Source organism: Mirounga angustirostris, unplaced genomic scaffold, assembly GCF_029215605.1.
Source record: "Mirounga angustirostris isolate CCGP_5_RB_7025 unplaced genomic scaffold, mMirAng1.0.hap1 SCAF_11, whole genome shotgun sequence".
Taxonomy (NCBI): Eukaryota; Metazoa; Chordata; class Mammalia; order Carnivora; family Phocidae; genus Mirounga; species Mirounga angustirostris.
This window is the reverse complement of record NW_026991719.1, coordinates 60,977,093-61,000,089: the sequence shown is the minus strand read 5'-3', so window position 1 is coordinate 61,000,089 and position 22,997 is coordinate 60,977,093. Positions and strand designations below refer to the sequence as shown.

Below are 22,997 nucleotides of genomic sequence, written 5' to 3'. Positions count from 1 at the left end.
TCAAGTCCACTGTCTAACTAATGTGTAAATGTCCTCTACAACATTTCCAAGTGTGTGTAATGGGAAACTCAGTCCTTTCCAATGCTGCCAATCCATCATTGTCATAGTTGTCACTGTCATCGTCACCATCATCAAAATCTTTTTTTTTCTTATATTGAGCTAAAATGTGTTGACGTGTAGCTTTTACCCATGGATTCTACTTCTGGCCACTGTTCTTGATCATATAAACCAATCCCACTTGCACCATGATAGACATAAAATTATGTAAAGATAGCTGTTCTCCACCTGGAAACTTTACTGGTTTCCACTCATTTTTCTGTATACACATTGTCTCGTTCCAACATCTTCAAAGCACTGAATTATTGCATTCCCTCACCCACAAGTACTATAGCAAGTGGTCAAGCAAATGGTAGTTAGGACCTCCGCTTTTTGCTTACCAGTGATTGTTCAGCCATAGAGATAGAAAGAGATATACCAAATAGCAATTTGTTAGCCACTCTTTATTAAGATTAGTCTCTAAGCAACTCTGCTCTCCCCCACTCTATTTTAAGGAGATGTTATTAACCCAGTTCAGAGCCTAGTTCAACTGATTCAGTCATGCAACATGTATATGCAAAACCATGAATCCTAGGTTGATCCACCAAGGCTTCTTGTTTCCATTTTCATTTATACTGTCAAAGTAGAGTGTGTGCTTCTTTCATTCATTCTTAACCAGGATTTTTTTAACTGGAAAGGAAAAAAGAAAGTTAGTATCCATCTCCAGGCAGGTGTATTATAAAAAAGAGGGCATTACCTGATTAGATTTTTGCACAAACAAAATAGAATAGTTTTAACAAATTTCATCCAAATGATTATTAAAAGAATAAATTTTTTTAAAGATTTATTTATTTATTTGACAGAGACAGACATAGTGAGAGAGGGAACACAAGCAGGGGGAATGGGAGAGGGAGAAGCAGGCTTCCTGCTGAGCAGGGAGCCTGATGTGGGGCTCAATCCCAGGACCCTGGGATCATGACCTGAGCCGAAGGCAGACGCTTAATGACTGAGCCACCCAGGCGCCCCTAAAAGGATAAATTTTTAAGACTCAACAAAAATAGACCTGGAAATGAAGAGAAAGAGAAAGTATAACTGAGGAAATAGCCCCTAGAATATAGTATCATTCTCTGTTTGGATTTTTTTCCCCATTTTTCTGACCTTAAGTATTTATCATTGTGTATGAAAACTATGTATTTTTTTAATTAAAAACAAAATTTTATCTTCTAGAGAGAGGGAGAGAGCTCGCACATGCAAGTGGGGGGGGAGGGGCAGAGGAAGAGAAACAGAGAGAGAATCTCAAGCAGGCTCCACACCCAGTGCAGAACTCAATGCAGGGCTGGATCCCAGGATGCTGAGATCATGACCTGAGCCAAAATCAAGAGTCAGATGCTTAACCAACTGATCCAAGCGCCCCTGAAAACCATCTTAATTCAATAGTTTCTCAAGATTGAAAGACATGCCTTATAGTTTCACTTTGCCTTAACACCTAGTATAAATGCTCACAGATGGTGGTGACTAACAGGCCTCACTTTGTTAAAATGACATTCTGAGCAAAAATTATGTATACATCACATAAGGCAGCAAAGAATGATTGGGGAAGGTATAGATACAGTACATGCAAAAAGCCTTGGAGGCTGGAATCTATTCCTAGCTCTACCATTAACTTTCTGTGTGACCTTGGACAAATCATTTAATACTACTCTAGTCCTTTTTTCCCAGCTGTAAAATGAGACAAATAAACCTGATAATCGCTAAAGTTTCTTCCAGTTCTGATATTCTACAAATTCATAGTTCAAATATAATAAGAAGTGTTAATATTTATTTAATCCTTGCCTTGTGCTAGATACTATGTTAAACAGCAGTTACATGCGTTAACTCGTTTGAATCTCAAGTAACCTTGTAAGGTAGGTAATGTTAGGGAAGTTAAGGAACCTGCCTAAGGTCACAAAATAGTGCAAATGGGTTTTTAACTCAGGCAGTTTGACTTCAGAGCTGGCATGCAACCTCCACACTAAATTAACTCTAAATATATAAGAGAAGCTCGGTATTTAAAGATGTTCTACAGTGAATACTTTGAGAAAATGAATGGTCATCTCCTAATTGATTGGCTTTTAAGTCCTTATATAGCTCAAGAGTTTCCATTTGGTGGAATTTTTAAAAATCTGGTTACATCTGTATTCGTTGAATGAGTACAAATTCTTATTAAGTCAGGTTTAAGATGAAGAAAGATAGCAAAGGATGGAATTTAATCATCCTTGTCTTCCCTCATCTTAGCAGGCTGGTTGTTTCCTAAAGTGTTATTCCACTGAATACATGGCTCAAAAATGATATTATGGAAAGAAGGATTAGAAAAATGACGTTTTGTGGCACCTGGGTGGTGCAGTGATTAAGCATCTGACTCTTGGTTTCGGCTCAGGTCGTGATCTTAGGGTTATGAGATCAAGCCCTGCATCAGGCTCCGTGCTCAGCACAGAGTCTACTTGAGACTCTCTCTCCCTCTACCCCCCCCCCCGTCTCCGACTCTCTCTCTCAAATAAATAAATCTTAAAAAAGGAAAATACAAATGTTTTTAAATATCACTAATTTTGACCTTTCTCTTTTTTTTTTTACAGTGACTGTTTTGAGCCCAGCAGAAAAAGGTAAGATAGTATTGTAAATTGTATTGGTCAGAATTGTATCCTTTCTATCTAAAAGTGAACTACATAAAAGCCTATAAATTGAGCAACTTTCCCAGGAATACTGAATTGAGTGGAAAGTTTAGGATGGCATTTTTCAGGAGGCATACCAGGAGCTTACCCAGAGATAAAGCAGAACATATTTTCGATGGCCCCTTTGGCTATAGGACAGGAATTGAAAGTTACCAGTATTTATGATAGAGAAAGACATAGGTAATCATGCTGTTGGCCATAGTGACCCTAGGCTCTTGCTTCATCACTGTTGTCCTAGGTACCTTGCCTTCCTGCACAATTCATTCCTTCTTAAAGGTATGGAATAAGGGTCCCACAAGGAAATATAAAAGGATAAGTCCTTCACCATCACAGTTGCAATATATTTACATATTCTTCCCCACTCTTCACCCCCATCTGGCTTAATCTGCAATTTATACTACCACTGTAAAGAGATTGAGGAATTTTCCATTAGAAAATGTATAAACTAAGCATGAGTCTTAACACTTAACCTTGTGTTATTTTTTCAGGCATAACCATAAGTATTTATGTAGCCACTTTATATAGCCACTTTTAATTCTCACTTCATGGGATTAACTGTTATAATTAATTAGGTACATAATGTTTATATTATGCATTTTTATTTTTTTACTCTTTTTATTTTAATGGGAGTATATTTAACATAACAGAGTATTTTATTAGTTTCAGGTGTACAATATAGTGATTCACAATTTATACATTACTCAGTGCTCATCATGATAAGTGTACTCATTAATCGCCATCACCTATTTCACCCATCCCCCAAACTAGCTGCCCTCTGGTAACCACCAGTTTGTTCTCTATAGTTAAAAGAGTGGTTTTTGGTTTGTCTCTCTTCATCTTTTTTCCTGTACCTGTTTTGTTTCCTGTTTCTTTCTTGTTTTGTTTCCTAAATTCCACCTATGAATGAAATCATATGGTATTTGTCCTTCTCTGACCAACTTACTTCACTTAGCATTATACTCTCTACCTCCATCCATTTATTTGCACATATCAAGATTTCATTTTTTCTGGAGCTGAGTAATATTTGATTGTATATATTTACCACATCTTTTACATCCATTAATGCACACTTGGGCTGCTTCCAATTTTGGCTGTTATAAATAATGCTGCAATAAACATATGGGTGCATGTATCCCTTTCAATAGATGTTTTTGTATTTTTGAGGTAACACCCAGTAGTGCAATTACTGTATCATAGAGTAGTTCTATTTTTAATTTTTTGAGGAACCCCCATAATATTTTCCACAGTGGCTGCATAAGTTTGCATTCCCACCAACAATGCAAGAGGGTTCCCCTTTCTCCATACCCTCACCAACACTTGTTTTTTCTTGTGATTTTGGTTTTAGCCATTTGGCAGGTGTGAGGTGATACCTCGTTGTAGTTTTGATTTGCATTTCCCTGATGATAAGTGATGATGAGCATCTTTTCATGTGTCTTTTGACCATCTGGATGTCTTCTTTGGAGAAATGTCTGTGTATGACTTCTGCCCATTTCTTAATTGGATCATTTGTTTTAGGGGTGTTGAGTTGTATAAGTTCTTTATATGTTTTGGATACCAGCCCTTTATCTGATATGTCATTTGCAAATATCTTCTCCCATTTTGTCCGTTGTCTTTTGGTTTTGTTGACTGGTTCCTTTGCTGTGCAAAAGCTTTTTATCTTGATGAAGTCCCAATAGTTCATTTTTGCCCTTGCTTCTCTTGCTTTTGGTGATGTGTCTAGGAAGAAGTTGCTACGACCGAAATCGAAGAGGTTGCTGCCTGTGTTGTCCTCAAGGATTTTGATGGATTCCTGTCTCACATTTAAGTCTTTCATCCATTTTGAGTATATTTTTGTGTATGGTGTAAGGAAATGGTCCAATTTCATTCTTCTGCATGTGGCTGTCCAGTTTTCCCAACACCATTTGTTGAACAGACTGTCTTTTTTCCATTGGATATTCTTTCTTGCTTTGTTGAAGATTAGTTGACCATGGAGTTGAGGGTCCATTTCTGGGATCTCTATTCTGTTCCATTGATCCATGTGTCTGTTTTTGTGCCAGTACCATACTGTCTTGATGATGACAGCTTTGTAATAGAGCTTGAAGTCCGGAATTGTGATGCCACCAGCTTTGGTTTTCTTTTTCAACATTGCTTTGGTTTTCTTTTTCAACATTCCTTTGGCTATTTGGGGTCTTTTGTGGTTCCATACAAATTTTAGGATTGTTTCTTATAACTCTGTGAAAAATGCTGGTGGTATTTTGATAGGCATTGCATTGAATGTGTAGATGGCTTTGGGTACTATAGACATATTAATAATATTTGTTCTTCCAACCCATGAGCATGGAATATCTTTCCATTTCTTTGTGTCATCTTCAATTTCTTTCATTGGTGTTTTCTAGTTTTCAGAGTACAGGTCTTTTACCTCTCTGGTTAGATTTATTCCTAGTTATCTTCTTATTTTGGTTGCAATTGTAAATGGAATTGTTTTCTGAATTTCTCCTTCTGCTGCTTCATTATTGCTATATAGAAATGCAACATATTTCTCTATGTTGATTTTGTATCCTGAAACTTTACTGAATTCACATATCAATTCTAGCAGTTTTTTGGTGGAGTCTTTTGGGTTTTCTATATAGCATTTCATGTCATCTGCAAATAGTGAAAGTTTTACTTCTTCCTTGCCAATTTGGGTGCATTTCAATTCTTTTTGTTGTTTGATTGCTGTGGCTAGCCCTTCCATTACTATGTTAAATAACAGTGGTGAGAGTGAACATTCTTGTCTTCTTCCTGACTGTAGAGAAAAAGGTCTCAGTTTTTTCCCCATTGAGGATATTAGTTGTGGGTTTTTCACATATGGCCTTTATAATGTTGAGGGATGTTTTCTCTTAACCTACTTTGTTGAGTGTTTTTATCATGAATGGATGTTGTACTTTTTCAAATGTATTACCCTGATACCAAAGACAGCTAAGGACTCCACTAAAAAAGAGAACTAGAGGCTAATATTCCTGATGAACATGGATGCAGAATTCCTCAGTAAAATACTACCAAACCAAATCCAACAATATATTTAAAAATCATTCCTCATGGTGAAGTGGGATTTATTCCTTGGTTACAAGTGTGGTTCATCATGTGCAAATCAATCAGTGTGATATACCACATTAATAAAAGAATAAGAACCATATGATCATTTCAATAGATGCAGATAAAGCATTTGACAAATAAGCATTCATGCTATTAATCATTTAACAGAGGGATTGGCTATAGAGGCCACAGAGTAGAGTGATGGGAAGATAGTAGAAAATAGTAATTAAAAGTATGGGTTCTAGAGCTATCCTTACTAAATTCTAGTCCTGGCACCACTACTTCCTAGCAAATTATTCAACCTTCTTGTGTCTACTTTATCATTTGTGGAATAGAAATACTAATACTACCTATTTCATAGAGTTACTATGAAAATTTAATGAGTTAATGCATGCAAAGTAAGTAAAGCCATACTATGGCTCAACAAATATTTGCTACTATTATTATAGACTTAAAACAAGTCTTGAGTTGTCTGTTATTCTCAATATGGTTCCTTAGGTCAGAGATCGCTTTATGTATGTGTGTGTGTGTGTATATATATACACACACATACATATATATATATAATAAACATAATTTTCCACAATACACTTTCAAAACAAGTTGGGCTGGGGCTTTACTTATGCTCTATCATAATAAGAATAATGACAATTATGTTATTATTGGAAACTATTATTTATTGTGCTGGGTACCCTGCTAAGTATTATATGTACATTAAGTCCTTCAGTATTTACATAAAGACAGTGATATAGACACTCTTGTGTCCATTTTATTATGAAAGAAACTGAAATTTAGAAAGGTTAACTAAATTATCCCAGGTCATCTAGCTAATAAATGGGAGAATTCAAACCCATAACTGACTTCAAAGTTCGTACTCTTAAGTAAACCTGCACTTGTCTTTTACTTTTCAATCTATAGCTCCCTTATTTGCTTAGTTGAGCTCCTTAATGAGAAACTTGATGCTCAATTGCTGTTTTATCTAGTGTCCAAAGTTCTGTATCTTCATTTTTTGTATATTATCAGTGAATTCAATCACACCAGTGTGGAGTGTCATTTGTAAGCTCAACTCGGTTCAGAGCCTTCCTAGTAGCATCAATCCAGTTACGGGGATTTGAATTCTTTAGATTATGTTACCACAATGTATGATTTTTTTTTCTTTTATCAACTATTTGACCAATCCCCACTCATACCTCCTCTCTGGTAACCATCAGTTTGTTCTCTATAGTTAAGACACTGTTTCTTGGTTTATCTCTCTTCTTTTTGAATATTCTTTCCTGCTTTGTTAAAGATTAATTGACCACATAATTGCAGGTTTAATTCTGGGCTTTCTATTCTGTTCTATTGATCTGTGTGTCTATTTTTGTGCCAGTACCATACTTATTACTACAGCTTTATAATATAACTTGAAGTCTGGAATTGTGATACCTCCAGTTTTGTTTTTCAAGATTATTTTGTCTATTTGGGGTCTTTTGTGGTGATAATGTATGATTGTTTGTTTCAAGTTTTTATTTAAATTCCAGTTAGTTAACATACAGTGTAATAATTAGTTTCAGATGTAGAATTTAGTGATTCATCACTTATATACAACAACTAGGGCTCATCTCAACAGGTGCCCTCCTTAATACCCATCACCTGTTTAAACCATCCCCCTGCCCACCTCCCTTCCAGCAACCCTCAGTTTGTTCTCTATAGTTGAGTCTGTTTTATGCTTTGCCTCTCTCTTTTTTCCCCTATGTTCATCAGTTTTGTTTCTTAAATTCCACATATGAGTGAAATCATATGGTATTTGTCTTTCTCTGAATGACTTATTTTGCTTAGCATAATGCACTCTTAGCTCCATCCACATCATTGCAAATGGCAAGATTTCATTCTTTTTTATGGCTGAGTAATAGTCCATTGTAGATAAATACCACAAGTTCTTTATCCATTTGGACCACTTTCTTACACCACACACAAAAATAAATTCAAAATAGGTGAAAGACCTAAACGTGAGACAGGAAACCATCAAAATCCTAGAGCACACAGGCAACAATCTTTTTGACATCGGCCATAGCATCTTCTTCCTAGATACATCTCCAGAGGCAAAGGAAACAAAAGCAAAAATGAACTATTGGAACTTCATCAAAATAAAAACCTTTTGCACAGTGAAGGAAATAATCAACAAAACTAAAAGGCAACCTTTGGAATAGGAGAAGATATTTGCAAATGATATACCTGATAAAGGGTTAGTATCCAAAATCTATAAAGAACTTACCAAACTCTCCACCCAAAGAACAAATTTAAGAAATGGGCAGAAGACATGAATAGACATTTTTCCAAAGAAGACATACAGATGGCCAACAGACACATGAAAAGTTGCCCAACATCACTCATCATCAGGGAAATACAATATATGATTTTTAAGCTCCTTCCTGACACTAGAATGCTGATTCCAAGCACTTTTCTCCTGATTGCTCTCAAATTTATCAATATAATAAAGAATAAGATTAGATTTTGCTTCTTTATTCTGCAGTGGGGCATAATGGGACAAAGCACAGGATTTAGGGACAGAAGATCTGAGTTGGACTTACAGCTCTATCATTTACTAGCTCTATGATTTTTATTAAGTAACTCAACTTCTCTGAACCTCAATTTCTATGAAAGGAGGTGAGTTTAGTAACATGTTACAGATTTATTGTAAGCTAGCAAGCATGAAATTATATGGGAGTAAAAGTATACAACAGTAAACTGCTCTGTAAATGTTAAGTATGAACAGTCTCAGTTATAACATTTTTATGTCAGGGTTCTCAAAGACAGTGGGATAAATAAGCTGAAATTAGATTTGATTGTAACCAGAAGATTGAAAGCTAGACTTGTAAAGAACTTCTAAAGACTGGAGTTGGTTACTAGGAGATGCCATGAAATTTATTTTTCAGAAAGTATTAGACACCCAAGTATCTGGCATGAATTGGTAAGCCTTGCCTAGAACCTGACCAATAGGCCTAATGAATATCTGTGGTCCCTTCTAACCCAATGAATTTGTGTCTTGTTTGAATTTACACTGCACTATTAAAGTAGAATACAGGGGTGCCTGGGTGGCTCAGTCGTTAAGCATCTGCCTTCGGCTCAAGTCGTGATCCCAGGGTCCTGGGATCAAGCCCCGCATTGGGCTCCCTGCTCGGCGGGAAGCCTGTTTCCCCCTCTCCCACTCCCCCTGCTTGTGTTCCCTCTCTAGCTGTCTCTCTCTCTCTGTGTCAAATAAATAAATAAAATCTTTAAAAAATAAATAAGGTAGAATACAGTATAGCATATGACTGCCAATAGGAACATTATTTGGCATTGGCAAAGAAAATATTTTGCCAAATAAATGAAGACCTCAAATCACATAACTTTTTATTCAGTCTCCACAGCTTAAGAAAGCCATAATAAACATACTGCAAAAGTTTTTCCATTTCTTGTCTGCTTAATGGTTCTTTTACTGGATTGAAGAGCTCCCTCCAAATTTATAACCACCCAAAACCAATAGTTACTTTATTTAAAAATATGGTCCTTTGCAATAAAGAAGATGTGAGATACACACACACACACACACACACACACGGAATATTACTCAGCCATCAAAAAGAATGAAATCTTACCATTTGCAATGACGTGGATGGAACTAGAAGGTTTTATGCTAAGTGAAATAAGTCAGTCACAGAAAGACAATACCATATGATATCACTCATATGTGGAATTTAAGACACAAAACAGATGAACATAGGGGAAAGGAAAGAAAAATAAAATAAGATGAAAACTGAGAAGGAGGCAAACCATAAGAGATGCTGAACTCTAGGAAACAAACAAGGTTGCTGCAGGGGAGGTGGGTGGGGGAAGGGATAATTGGGTGATGGGCATTAAGGAGGGCACTTGATGGAATGAGCACTGTGTGTTATATGCAACTGATGAATCACTAAATTCTACCTCTGAAACTAATAAAAATAAAAAAAAAATATGGTCCTTACAGATGTAATCAAGTCAAGATGAGGTCATACTGCATTAGGGTAGGCCCTATGACAGGTGTCCTTATAAGAAAAGGGAAATTTAGATACACAGATACACACAGAGAGAAGATGGTCATGCAAAGACAAAGCAAGCAAAGAGTTATGTTGCCACAAACCAAAAAATACCAAGTATTGCCAAGGATCACCAGAAGCTAGGATGAGGCAAGGAAGGATTCTCTCCTGGAAACTCCAGAGAGAATATGACCTTGCCTAAACCTTAATTTCAGACTTCTCGTCTCCAGAACTATGAGAGAATAAATTTCTGTTCTTAAAGACAGCCAGTTTGTGGTAACTTGTCATGACAAACTTGGAGAATTAATACAGTTCCTGATAAATTCCAATCTCTAATGCACTAAGAGCATTGTATCAGTAGCAAATAAGCACAGACTTTGGTGTGAAATGTACCCAGGATCAAATCTTGACTTTGCCACTTAATATATATATTACCTTTGGGAACTTTATGTCACTAAGTTTCACTTTCTTCATCTGTAAAATTGCTATAAAAGTAACCGTTTTACATGGTGTGTAGAGCACTAAATAAGATGATGTATGTAAGTCTCTTGGCATAGTGCCTGGCATATGATAAGTACAAAATAAATAGTAGTAGATATTATTATTGTTATTGTTATTAACATTGGAAAGGACCTGAAAGATCTTTCTTCTAGGAAGCATAATATATTTTAGGACTATAATTCCTACTACCACCTTTATAAATATATTGTCAAAAGCCATGCATTCATATTTTGTAAGTAGAACAACTGAGATCAAAAGAAGTAGCATATGTTGACCTAGTCATGCTGATTCTAGTGAACAGAAAGAACTAAAGCCTAGATCATCTGAACCACAGTCCAGAATATTATATATTATATAATCCTTGATTATACAGGATTCACAAATTCTTTCTTTAAGACATGAGTACATATCTTTTTCCACAGATCATTAGAAACAAAGTCCATAATAATAATTTTGCTTTCATAAGACTGTTTTGCATAGATGATCTTATTCAGCATCATAGTATCTGTATTTTGAAGATCTTGATATGAGGATCTGGGATGCACTGAATGTTAGAAATTTAATAGTGTTCAAGGATAGGTGAGGATAGGGGATGAATTTAAGAATGACATCAGGCACAATATGTCATAAAAATCCACATATAATCAAGAGTAACATATTGAGGGGCGCCTGAGTGGCTCAGATGGTTAAGCGTCTGCCTTCGGCTCAGGTCATGATCACAGCGTCCTGGGATCAAGCCCCGCATCGGGCTCCCTGCTTGGTGAGAGGCCTGCTTCTCCCTCTTCTTCTACTGTTCCCCCTGCTTGTGCTCTATCGCTCTCTCTGTCAAATAAATAAATAAAATCTTTAAAAAAAAAAAAAGAGTAACATATTGACCACTTGCTTATCTTCAAAAATGGCCATTAATCATTTTAAGTAAAAGTTTCACTCATCCTTTGAGAATTCATTTGCATACTAGTTTCATACTAAATTCTCTGGTTTCCTTTTTAAAGTTAAAAATAGTTGTAGCTATTTACCTTTTTAGAAATAGATGTCATTCCTAAATACTTGAACTTCTGAGGGCTGAATTCTGTTCCCCCGACATTTATATGTTGAACTCCTAACCCCCAGTACCTCAGACTGTGACTGTATTTGGAGATAGGGTTTTTTAAAGAGGTAATTAATTTAAAATGAGGTCCCTAGGGTGAGCCCTAATCATTATGACTGGTGTCGTTATAAAAAGAGGATATTAGGACACAAACACAGAGTGAAGACCATGTGAGGACACAGGAAGATGGCCATCTACATCTACCTTAATGTTGGACTCAAAAACTGTGAGAAAGTAAATTTCTGTTGTTTAAGTCATTCAGTCTGTGGTACTTTGTTATTGCAGCCCTAGCAAATTAATATAAGAACTTATTTAGGTTTCCATTTGAAAACCCAGAGCATGAAAGTATTTGCTCTGTGTCCACTTCTTGATATATTAATCTTGACTTATTGGTCATATATGAGGAAGTTGAAAGGGCACTGGGAGGAAAAAGTTTGGGCCACAGTATGACCTATTATACTCCCATTCATACTGCATAGGAAATCTTCAGCTAGGTTTTGAGCACTTATCTCAGTGTTCTGATTTTATACTTATTATTGTAAAACTACTTATAATGTGGATTTGGGGAACCAAATGAAGCTCTCTTTAGAGGCTAACGTATTTCTAAAAGATTATTATATTGCAGCACCTGGGTGGCTCAGTCAGTTAAGCATCTGACTTCAGCTCAGGTCATGATCTCAGGTTCCTGGGATCAAGTCCAGTCCTGGGATCGAGCCTGGCATTGGGCTCCCTGCTCAGTGGGAAGCCTGCTTCTCCCTCTCCTTCTTGCTCTGCCCCTCCCCGCCCCACATAAATTAATTATTAGTTTCAGAGGTAGAATTTATTGATTTGTTATTGAATAAAACACCCAGTGCTCATTGCATCAAGTACTCTCATTAAAGCCTATCACCCAATTATCCCTTCTCCCCCCACCCACCACCCTGAAGCAACCCTGTTTGTTTCCTAGAGTTCAGCATCTCTTTTGGTTTGCCTCCCTCTCAGTTTTCATCTTATTTTATTTTTCTTTCCCTTCCCCTATGTTCATCTGTTTTGTGTCTTAAATTCCACATGAGTGAAATCATATGGTATTTGTCTTTCTGTGGCTGACTTATTTCACTTAGCATAATACCTTCTAGTTCCATCCATGTCATTGCAAATGGCAAGATTTCATTCTTTTTGATGACTGAGTAATATTCCACTGCTTTTATATCTATATATCTCTCTCTATATAAACTATATTATATATATAATATGTAACATATAATAAACCTTTAGCCAGACTAATGAAGAAAAAGAGAAAGGACCCAAATAAATAAAATCAGAAATGAAAGAGGAAAAGTAACAACTGATACCACATAAATACAATGGATTATAAGAGAATACTATGAAAAATTATATGCCAACAAATTGGACAATCTAGAAGAAATGAATAAACTCCTAAAACATACAGTCTTTCAAATCTGAATTAGAAAGAAACAGAAAATCTCAACAGATCAATTACTAGTAACAAAATTTAATTGGTAATCAAAAAACTACCAAAAATTAAAAGTACAGGATCAGATGGATACACAGGTGAATTCTACCAAACATTTAAAGAAGAATTAATATTTATAGTCCTCAAACTTTTCCAAAAAATAAAAGAGGAAGGAAAGCTTTCATATACATTCTATGAGATCAGCATTACCCTGATACCAAAACCAGACAAAGATACCACAAAAATAGAAAACTGCAGGCCAACATCCCTAATAAACATAGATGCAAAAATCCTCAACAGAATATTATCAAACTGCACTCAACAATACATTGACAAAAAAAAAAAAAATACATTAACACATCATTCACCATAGTCAAGTGGGATTTATTCTGGGGATGTAAGGATGGTTCAGTATTTGCAAATCAATCAATGTGATGCATTACATCAACAAAGCAGAGGAAACAAATCATATGATATTCTCAATAGTGCAGAAAATGCATTTGACAAAAATCAACATCCGTTCATGATAAAAAGTCTCACTAAAGTGGATTTAGAGGGAACATACCTTAACATAGTAAAGGTATATATATGAAATATATATGAAGTACCTACAGCTAACATCATACTCAGTGATGAAAAATTGAGGGCTTTTTCTCTAAAATCAGGAACAAGACAAGGATGTCTACTCTTGCCACTCGTATTCAACATAGTACTGGAAGTCCTAGCCACAGAAATCTGATAAGAAATAGAGATAAGATGCATCCATATTGGTAAGGGAGAAGTTAAATTGGCACTATTTGCAGATGACATAATACAATATATAGAAAAACCTAAAGACTCCACCAAAAACTACCAGAAATTGGGGTGCCTGGGTGGCTCAGATGGTTAAGTGTCTGCCTTCAGCTCAGGTCATGATCCCAGGGTCCTGGGATCAAGTCCCGAGTTGGGCTCCCTGCTCAGCAGGGAGTCTGCTTCTCCCTCTCCCTCTGCTGCTCCCCCTGCTTGTGCTCTCTTTCTGTCAAATAAATGGATAAAATCTTAAAAAAAAAACCAACTACCAAAAATAATAAATGAGTTCAGTAAAGTTGCAGGACACAAAATTAATACCAAGAAATTGATAGCATTTCTATGCACTAATAATTAAGTAGCAGAGAAATAAAGAAAATAATTCCATTTACAATTGCACCAAGAAAAAATACCAATAAAAAAACTTAACCAATGAGGTGAAAGACCTGCACTCTGAAAACTATAAAACACTGATGAAAGAAATTGTAGATGATACAAACAACTTGAAAAATATTTCATGCTCATGGATTGGAAGAATTAATATTGCTAAAATGTCTGTACTACCCAAAGGAATTTACAGATTCAATGCTATTTTTATCAAAATACCAACAACATTTTTCACAGAACTAGAATAAATAATCCTAAAATTTGTATGGAACCACGAAAGACCCCCAAATACCAAAAACCATCTTGAGAAAGAAGAACAAAGCTGAAAGTATCACAATTACAGATTTCAAATACTCCAGTATTTAAGATATACTACACAGCTATAGTAATCCAAACAGTATGGTCCTGGCACAAAAATAGACACATAGATCAATGAAACTGAAGCGACCCCAGAAACAAACCCACAATTATATGGTCAATTAATCTATGATGAAGAAGGCAAGAACATACAATGAAGAAAAGACAGTCTTTATTAAATGGTGCTAGGAAAACTGGACAGCTATGTGCAAAAGAATGAAACTGGACTACTTTTTTTACACCATAAACAAAAATAAACTCATATTGGATTAAAGACCTAACTGTGAGACCTGAAACCATAAAATTCCTAGAAGAGAACACAGGCAGTAATTTCTCTGGCATCAATCATAGCAACATGTTTCTAGGTATGTCTCCTGAGGCAAGGGAAACAAAAGTAAAAATACACTATTGGGACTACATCAAAATAAAGCTTTTGCACAGTGAAGGAAACCATCAACAAAACAAAAAAGCAACCTGCTAAATGGGAGAAGGTATTTTCAAATGATATATCTGATAAGGGGTTAATATCTAAAATATGTAAAGAACTCATCACGTCTCAACACCAGAAAATTTTTTGAAAAGAATCCAATTTAAAAAATGGGCAGAAGACCTGAATAGACATTTTTCCAAAGAAAACATATAGATGCCTCACAGACATATGAAAAGATGTTCAACATCACTCATCATCAGGGAAATGCAAATCAAAACTTCAAGATATCACCTTACATCTGTCAGAATGGCTAAAATCAAACCCACAAGAAATAACAAGTGTTGGTAAGGATATGGAGGAAAAAGAACACTCATGAACTGTTGGTGGGAATGTGAATTGTTATAGCCACTATGGAAAACAATATGGAGGTTTTTTTAAAAAAATAAAAATATAAATACCATGTGATCCAGTAATTTCACTAATTGGTATTCAGCCAAAGAAAATGAAAACACTAATTTGAAAAGATATATGCACCCCTATGTTTATTGCGGATTTATTTACAGTAAACAAGATATGGAAGCAATCTAAGTGTCTGTCAGTTTACGAATGGATAAAAAATAGTGTGTATATATACAATGGAAAATTATGCAGCCATGAAGGAAAGAATGAGATCTTGCTATTTGCAACCATAGAGTATTTTGCTAAGTGAATAAGTCAGACTGAAAGACAAATACCATATGATTTCACTCATATGTGGAATCTAAGTAAATCAAACGAATAAACAAAAAAAGGAGAATCAGACATATAAATACAGAGAACAAAATGATGTTTGCCAGAGGGAAGGGGGTTCAAGGATAGGCAAAATGGGTGAAGGGGAATGGGAAATACAGGCTTTCAGTTATGGAATGAATAAGTCACAGGGATAAAAGGTACAGCATAGGGAATATAGTAAGTGATATTGTAATAGCATTGTATGGGGACAGATGGTAGCTACACTTTTGGTGAGCATAGCATGATGTATAGAGAAGTTGAATCACTATGTTGTATACCTGAAACTAATCTAACATGTGTCAACTATACTCAAATGAAAAAAAATTAAAAAATAAAAATCCAGTGGTGTCTATTGTATACTTGGTAAAGATTTAAAAAAGTAATTTTGCTCCTTCACATTTTGACAAGTCTCTTTTGATATAGCTACATCTAAAAGTACATTTCAAAGCTATTACTCCCCTGCTATTATCCCTCCCCAGTGGCCTGAGCTAGAACTTATATGCTCCTGTGTACTTCCCAATATGACTCCTGCAACCCACTCTTGCATCAGTTTACTCCTTGATGGCGGCATGTATGGAGCCAAAATGATGAGATCTATATGTGTGAGGAAAGATCAGCCAGAATGAAGCCAATGCTATGTTTCAGAGTCATGATTTTGCTTCCTACCCTAGATGCATACCACTTGGCACTTCTTTCTATCATACAGACTAGAATTCCCAACACATTTAAATATGGCTATGAGAAAAATGAAAATGTTAGGCTGGGAAGTCAGAATAAATAGCTACCTATTATGCTAAATGTTAGAAAATCTAAAATGAAAAGACTGCAAAGAAAAAGGCCCATTTTTGTTTTTTGTTTGTTTGTTTAGAGGTTGTTAGAGTCAATATTTTTATTATTACCAGTTAACAGATGAAGGGAATGGAGACTAAAAGATAACTAAGGTTAGAGAATCATAACACATTCTATTTCAGAGGTGCCTGGGTGGCTCAGTTGGTTGAGCATCTGACTCTTGATTTCAGCTCAGGTCATGATCTCAGGGTTGTGGGACTGAACCCAGTGTTGGGCTTCACTCTCAATGTGGAGTCTGCTTGAAATTCTCCCTTTCCTTCTGCCCTCCCCACACCCCTCCCCACAACCACACACTCTCTCTCTCTAAAATAAATAAAATCTTTTTAAAAATACTATTTCAAATCCATTTATTATGTGCCAACTACTGCTCTAATGTACCTTAGGAGTATTGATTCATTTAATTCTCATTACAGCCCTCTGAAGTATTATTATATGCTCATTTATGGATGAAAAAAACTGAGTATAGTCTGTATTAGTTTTCTAGGGCTGTCATAACAAATTATGACAAACATGGTGAAATAAAACAACCAAAATTTATTCTCAGATGGTTCTAGTGGGCAGAAGTGTGAAATGATGATATCTATGGGCCATGCTCCCTCCAGAGGCTTAAGGGAAGATGCCAAATCTTATCTCTTCCAGCTTCCAATGACTGCCTTTGTCTCTTGGCTTGTTAGCTGCATCACATCACCCCAGAAAAGACTCATTTTTAGATCTCTTTGGGATTTTTTTTTTTGGTCACGTTAAGATTTAATTTACATACAATAAGAGTCACTCTTTAGAAATATACAGGTTCATGAGTTTTGACAAATGTATACAGTGATGTAAACACCATCAAGATAAAGAATATTTACATTATCCTCAAAATATCCCTCTTCCCCCTTTACAAGCTATCTTCTCACTTTTCACCTTGGCAACCAATTATCTGTTTTCTCTTCATATAGTTTTACCTTTCTCAGAATGTCCTATAAATTGAATCGTAACCCTTTGTATCTGGCTTCTTTCACTTAGTAATATGCATTTAAGATTCATCCATGTCAGTGCATGTATGAGTAGTTTGTTTATTTTTACTGGTGAGTAGTATTCTATATTATAGATGTACCCCAATTTGCTTATTTATTCACAAATACATGAGCATTTGGGTTGTTTCCAGTTTGGGGCTATTATGAATCAAGCTGATAAGAATATCCATGTACAGGCCTTCGCAGAAATGTATGTTTTTTTTTCTCTTGGGTAAATACCTGGGAGTGGATTGCTAGGCTGAATGGTAATTGTATGTTTAACTTTATAAGAAACTGCTAAACTGTTTTGCAAAGGGGTTCTACCATTTTGCATCCCCATCAGTGATATATGAGCGTTCCAGTCACTCTACATCCTCACGGTCACTTGGTGTTGTTAGGGATTTTAAACCATTTTATTGTGTATGATGTGATATCTCCTTGTGGTTTTACTTTGTACTTATGTAACGATTAATAATAAGCATCTTTTCGTGTCCTTGTTTGCCATCTCTCTATCTTCTTTTATGAAGCATCTCAATCTTCTACCTATTTTTTATTGAGTCTTTTGTCTTATTATTGAATTGTAAGAGATCATTAAATGTCTAGATACAAGTCTATCTGTTTTTAAGCAAATATGATTCCTTTCAGGGAGCAAAATTAGAATCAATGGGAGAGAACTACCAGGAGGCATATTTCTGCTTAATATGAGGAAGATGTGTCTAACAGTTATCTAACAATAGAATGGGCTGCCCCAAGAGTTAAGTTTCCCATTACTTCAGGTATTCAAACAAAAGCTGGCTGAACAATTATTAGCAATAGTGCAAAGAAGATTTATACATTTATACATCATGGAGACTGTTGATCCAAATGGCATCTAATGACTTTTCCAAATCTAAAATGTTATATTAAAATAAATCAAGCCAACATCATATTAATGAGGTACAGAATTTATTGGTTGCATCAAAAAAAGGAAATTCATTCTGAGGGAACCAAGCTGGAATTGGGATAACCCCAGCCACTTTCCCAGCCAGTGAAAAATTGGCTTGCAAATCCCTAGCTACTATGTAGAAAGTAGGGATTCTCTGTTCTGCTTTGGTGTCCACTGTGAGTATCCCTGACAACATGAAGGCATTGGGCTATATTTAATCCAAATGATACATACAGAATGGTGGCATCTCGACTATCCATTTTAAACCAGGAAAGTAGCCAAAAGTTATTCCATGAGTGATACTGCCCTGTGTACTTATTTATTCCAACAATCAATGAATCAATGAAATGTTAAGTAAACATTATCAAAAAGAACACTGAAAACAAACCACTTTCCTCTTTTGAACAAAGCCATAGTGTGTCTGCCCCTGAAGTCTGTATAGTTTTTACCACCATATCTCAGAAAACAAATCACTAAGACTTAATAGGAAGGAAAGGAGAGGAAGAAAGCTGATGTCAATTAAGTCCTAGGAGTATGTGAGATACTTTTACATTTAAGTCAATTAGTTCTCACAACTTTGTCAGACAAACTGATAAGGTTGTTTTTGTGTGTGTATACATATATCATGAGATTAGCAAAGTTAACCAGCTTCTCAAGGACACATAGTTTTTAAGTGGTGGATCTAGAGTTCAAGCCCAAATCATCTGAATCCAAATACATTGTGTTTTGCATGGCATTTCAATGCTTAAAACAGACCAAGAAGAGAGGCCTCTTCAGCATGGAAAAAGAAAGGGACGATAATCCAAGTTTATAAACACATGTAGGCTATATATTTTGTTAGCTTTGTGTTGTTTACCAAATTCCAATATGCTCGGACTAGAAAGCTCTTTGAAACTGAAAAAATACTGAGTTTTTACGACAATTGAAATGAAGCCCTGCTTTGCACAGAGCTGGCAAACTTATGAGACTCATTACCTCCCAGAATTGGTATAGACTGAAGATATAACCAGCTTCATAAAAGGTTTATATAAATTGATAGATGGTAGATGCCTAATGGATAATTAAGGGGAAATAGGATATTTGAGAGACAACCTTAACTTTTGAAATTGATATCAATAAGGAAAATCATGCTCTTTTAAAATGTGATGCCATATGTTGACACTAGAATTTGATACTACCATCAGAGAGACTCCTAAGGAGTAGCTGGCTAAACCTTGAAAACAACTCTTGGGGCACCTGGTGGCTCAGTCAGTTGTGTCTGGCTCTTGGTTTTGGCTTGGATCATGATCTCAGGGTTGTGGGATCGAACCCTGAGGCTGCACTCAGCACTGAATCTGCTTGGGATTCTCTCTCTCCTCTCCCTCTGCTCCTCCCCCTGCTCATGCTTGCACTCTTTCTCTTCTCTCACTCTCCCCCCTCAAATAAATAAAATCTTTAAAAAAAAAAGAAAACAACTCGAGAAAATCTTATATTCTCCTGGGGCAGGGGGTAGCTGAATAATGGAAACAACTCTGGGACAATTCTTGTGTTCTCATGAATTATCCTTAGCTCTTTGGCTACAATCTATGGGCATCTAACCCCATTCTCTCCAAATACTCCTTCAAATAGCTGAGAGAGAAGGTTCAGCTCTTTGTTCAAGTTTTTAAAACAGTGAAAGTAAATTAAGGCAAAGAACTCACATATTAGAATCAAAACCTCATTGATAGGTGTCTCCTACTCAGAGAGGTGACTGTCTCACTGACAAATTTCCCCTTGATAATAATCTGGGGATTTCTATCTTGGGCCAAAATGGGGATTTTAGTGAGGATTCTTTCAATTGCTAAAGCTACAGCTGCTGTCCCTATTTGAATGATGGTATGTAGTTGAAAGGTACACCGTTCTCCCCATTACCCAACTCTACCAACTCAAATGCTTTTAGTCATCAATTGATATAAAAGATACTATAGAAAATGTATCTTTTTAAATGAAACATAGTTTTCAGTAATAGCTTTTAAAGAAAAGAGGTATGTTGGATAATTGCCTCAATAACAGCCTTAGCATTTACTTGTCTAAATATATATAGTAAAATTTCATTATTTTCCTCTTTTCCCCAATTTGGTCCTCATCTTGCTGCATTTAGAACAGCTTATCTGCTGCGTTCATTCTTTTTTTAAATTTTATTATGTTATGTTAATCATCATACATTACATCATTAGTTTTTGATGTAGTGTTCCATGATTCATCGTTTGCGTGTAACACCCAGTGCTCCATTCAATACGTGCCCTCCTTTGCTGCATTCATTCTTATTCACACAAGAAAGTGTATGCATGTGCATACACATACACACAAAAACACTCATTTTCCATTAGTCCCTGGGAACAACAGATAGAAAGGCATCCTGCTGGCAAAAGATGTTGCTAATAACAAATTTATGCTACTTCCACCATGTGGTTTCAGATTCCATAATTTTTATCAAGGTGTTTATGAATTATTATTTCAGGAAAAAAGTTCAAGTAGCTTTCTCATTTCAGAAGCTACTTCCATAATGGGATATTTACAGTGCAACACAGTGACTAAATTCAGAAAAACTGCATGCCTAAGGATTTTTCTTTGGCAGTTGGTCATGTTCCTTATGGCTGATTTCTTCTTCTCCTGAAAACCTTTGCACATGTGGAAGGAAAAAAAAAAACTTGAAAGGTTTTTGGCTTCCCATGTGGTAATCACAGCTCCAGCAGCTTCCAGTGCCCCATGACTGTGATCACTACCAGATAAACAAAAGACTACTGTGCCTGTTTGCTTTAAAAAGATGTTTTCCTGGTTCATTCCAATGTCAATGAGTAGTGGCAGTTCAGGAATACTGTTCAAAAGCTCTTTGATTTTTCTGGTGATCTGTAATCTCACTAGAGCATCACACTTAAAAAACTCATTGTCCCTACGGTTTATAAGAATATAGTTACAAAATATAAAGAAATATGTTTCTCATTTTTAAAAAAGATTTTATTGATTTATTTGAGAGAGAGAGAGAGAGAGCAAGCACAAGCAGGGGGAGAGGCAGAGGGAGAGAGAAAGGGAGAAGCAGACTCTCTGCTAAGCAGGGAGCCCGATGCGGGACTCCATCCCAGGACCCTAGGATCATGACCTGAGCTGAAGGCAGACGATTAACCGACTGAGCCACCCAGGTGCCCCTATGTTTCTCATGTTTTAAGGCAGAAAAAAATGAATTTCCACACATTTGGAATCATACCTTAGGAACATCAAATATATAGGGAGAAACAAAATTGAGAATCATGGGTCCCACCCGTAATATAATAATACTCACTGCAGGATGAAATGTGACAGAGATGTGGAAATTGCCTGCCAGGGATGTTGGAGAGGAGCTTCCCCTTGGGATGATGGGCTGAACAACCAAATGACCCCTAAAGCCCTGTTTTCTATGGCTCATCTGCCTGAGAATCACTTGGAGGGGTTGTTAGATTCTTTTTTTTTTTTTTTTTAAGATTTATTCATTTGAGAGAGCGAGAATGAGAGAGAGTACATGAGATGGGGGAGGGTCAGAAGGAGAAGCAGGCTCCCCGCCGAGCAGGGAGCCCAATGCGGGACTCGATCCCGGGACTCCAGGATCATGGCCTGAGCCGAAGGCAGTTGCTTAACCAACTGAGCCACCCAGGCGCCCCGAGTTGTTAGATTCTTGGACTCCCATCTCAGATCACTGATTCAGAATCTTTGGTGTAGAGCTTGAGGATCTGCATTCTAATAACCTCCCAAGGTGATTTTGATGCACACTGAAGCTTGGGACCCACTGCTCCAAGGAAAAGAGCTTTGGACTGAGAATGAAGCAGCCTGGATTCTTGTTCCTTTGCTTCCATAACTTTTCTAGGTAACCCTAATCAAGTCACATACCCTACCTGTGCCTCAATTATTTCTCTATAAAATGAGGAGGTTAAACTAGAGGATCTCTATGTTCTCTAAGATTTTTTTCTTTTAAAATTGAATTACAATTAACATACAATGTTATGTTTGTTTCAGGTGTATGTTCTCTAAGATTCTTATAAAATCTATAGTATAGTCCATATTCTACCAATCCAGTAATTGACTTTGACTTAGTCATTTAACCTCATGATCCCTCATTTTCTACCCATCTATTAAAAAAAAAGTACTCATAACTTCTGTGAAACATTGGAATACAGGAACGAGGGTCAGCTGTTTTAAATTTTATGATTAAACCAGTCGTTAATTTGTAGTATTAGCTGGAACAATTTAAAATCCCACACTTCCCATCTCAATCATTGGAAGAAAAATAAATACCCTTAAAACACTATCAAGTATAAGAGTTTAGTTTGCAACATTCAGGGGAACGAAATTGCAGAGATTTATTACCTTTGAAGTGCATAATAAAGTTTTCTCCTAATTTCTTTGCAACCAGAAGTTCCATAATCCCATTCCATACTGAAGGACAGGAGTTAGTTTATGTCCCTTCTAACTTAGATAGACATGGAGTCTTTCCTGTATAAACTTCATAAAATCAAAGGAACAAAACCATAGCAAAAGATAACACAAAATAATAATTTTATTTATTTTTATTTTTATTAAAAATCAATTACATGTAGTTTTTGAGGAATAAATGAGATAATACATGTAACAT

At 36.1% G+C, this 22,997-nt stretch overlaps 1 protein-coding gene across 1 annotated transcript in view; it reads left to right on the top strand.

Moving 5' to 3' along the window:
* The window catches only part of ZDHHC15 (zinc finger DHHC-type palmitoyltransferase 15), a 153,745-nt gene that overhangs the window by 28,309 nt on the left and 102,439 nt on the right, over positions 1-22,997 (top strand). Inside the window, exon 2 of the mRNA XM_045879768.3 lies at positions 2,649-2,675. Within this exon, the coding sequence (XP_045735724.1) occupies positions 2,649-2,675 (27 nt within the window). The remainder of the gene's footprint in view (positions 1-2,648; positions 2,676-22,997) is intronic.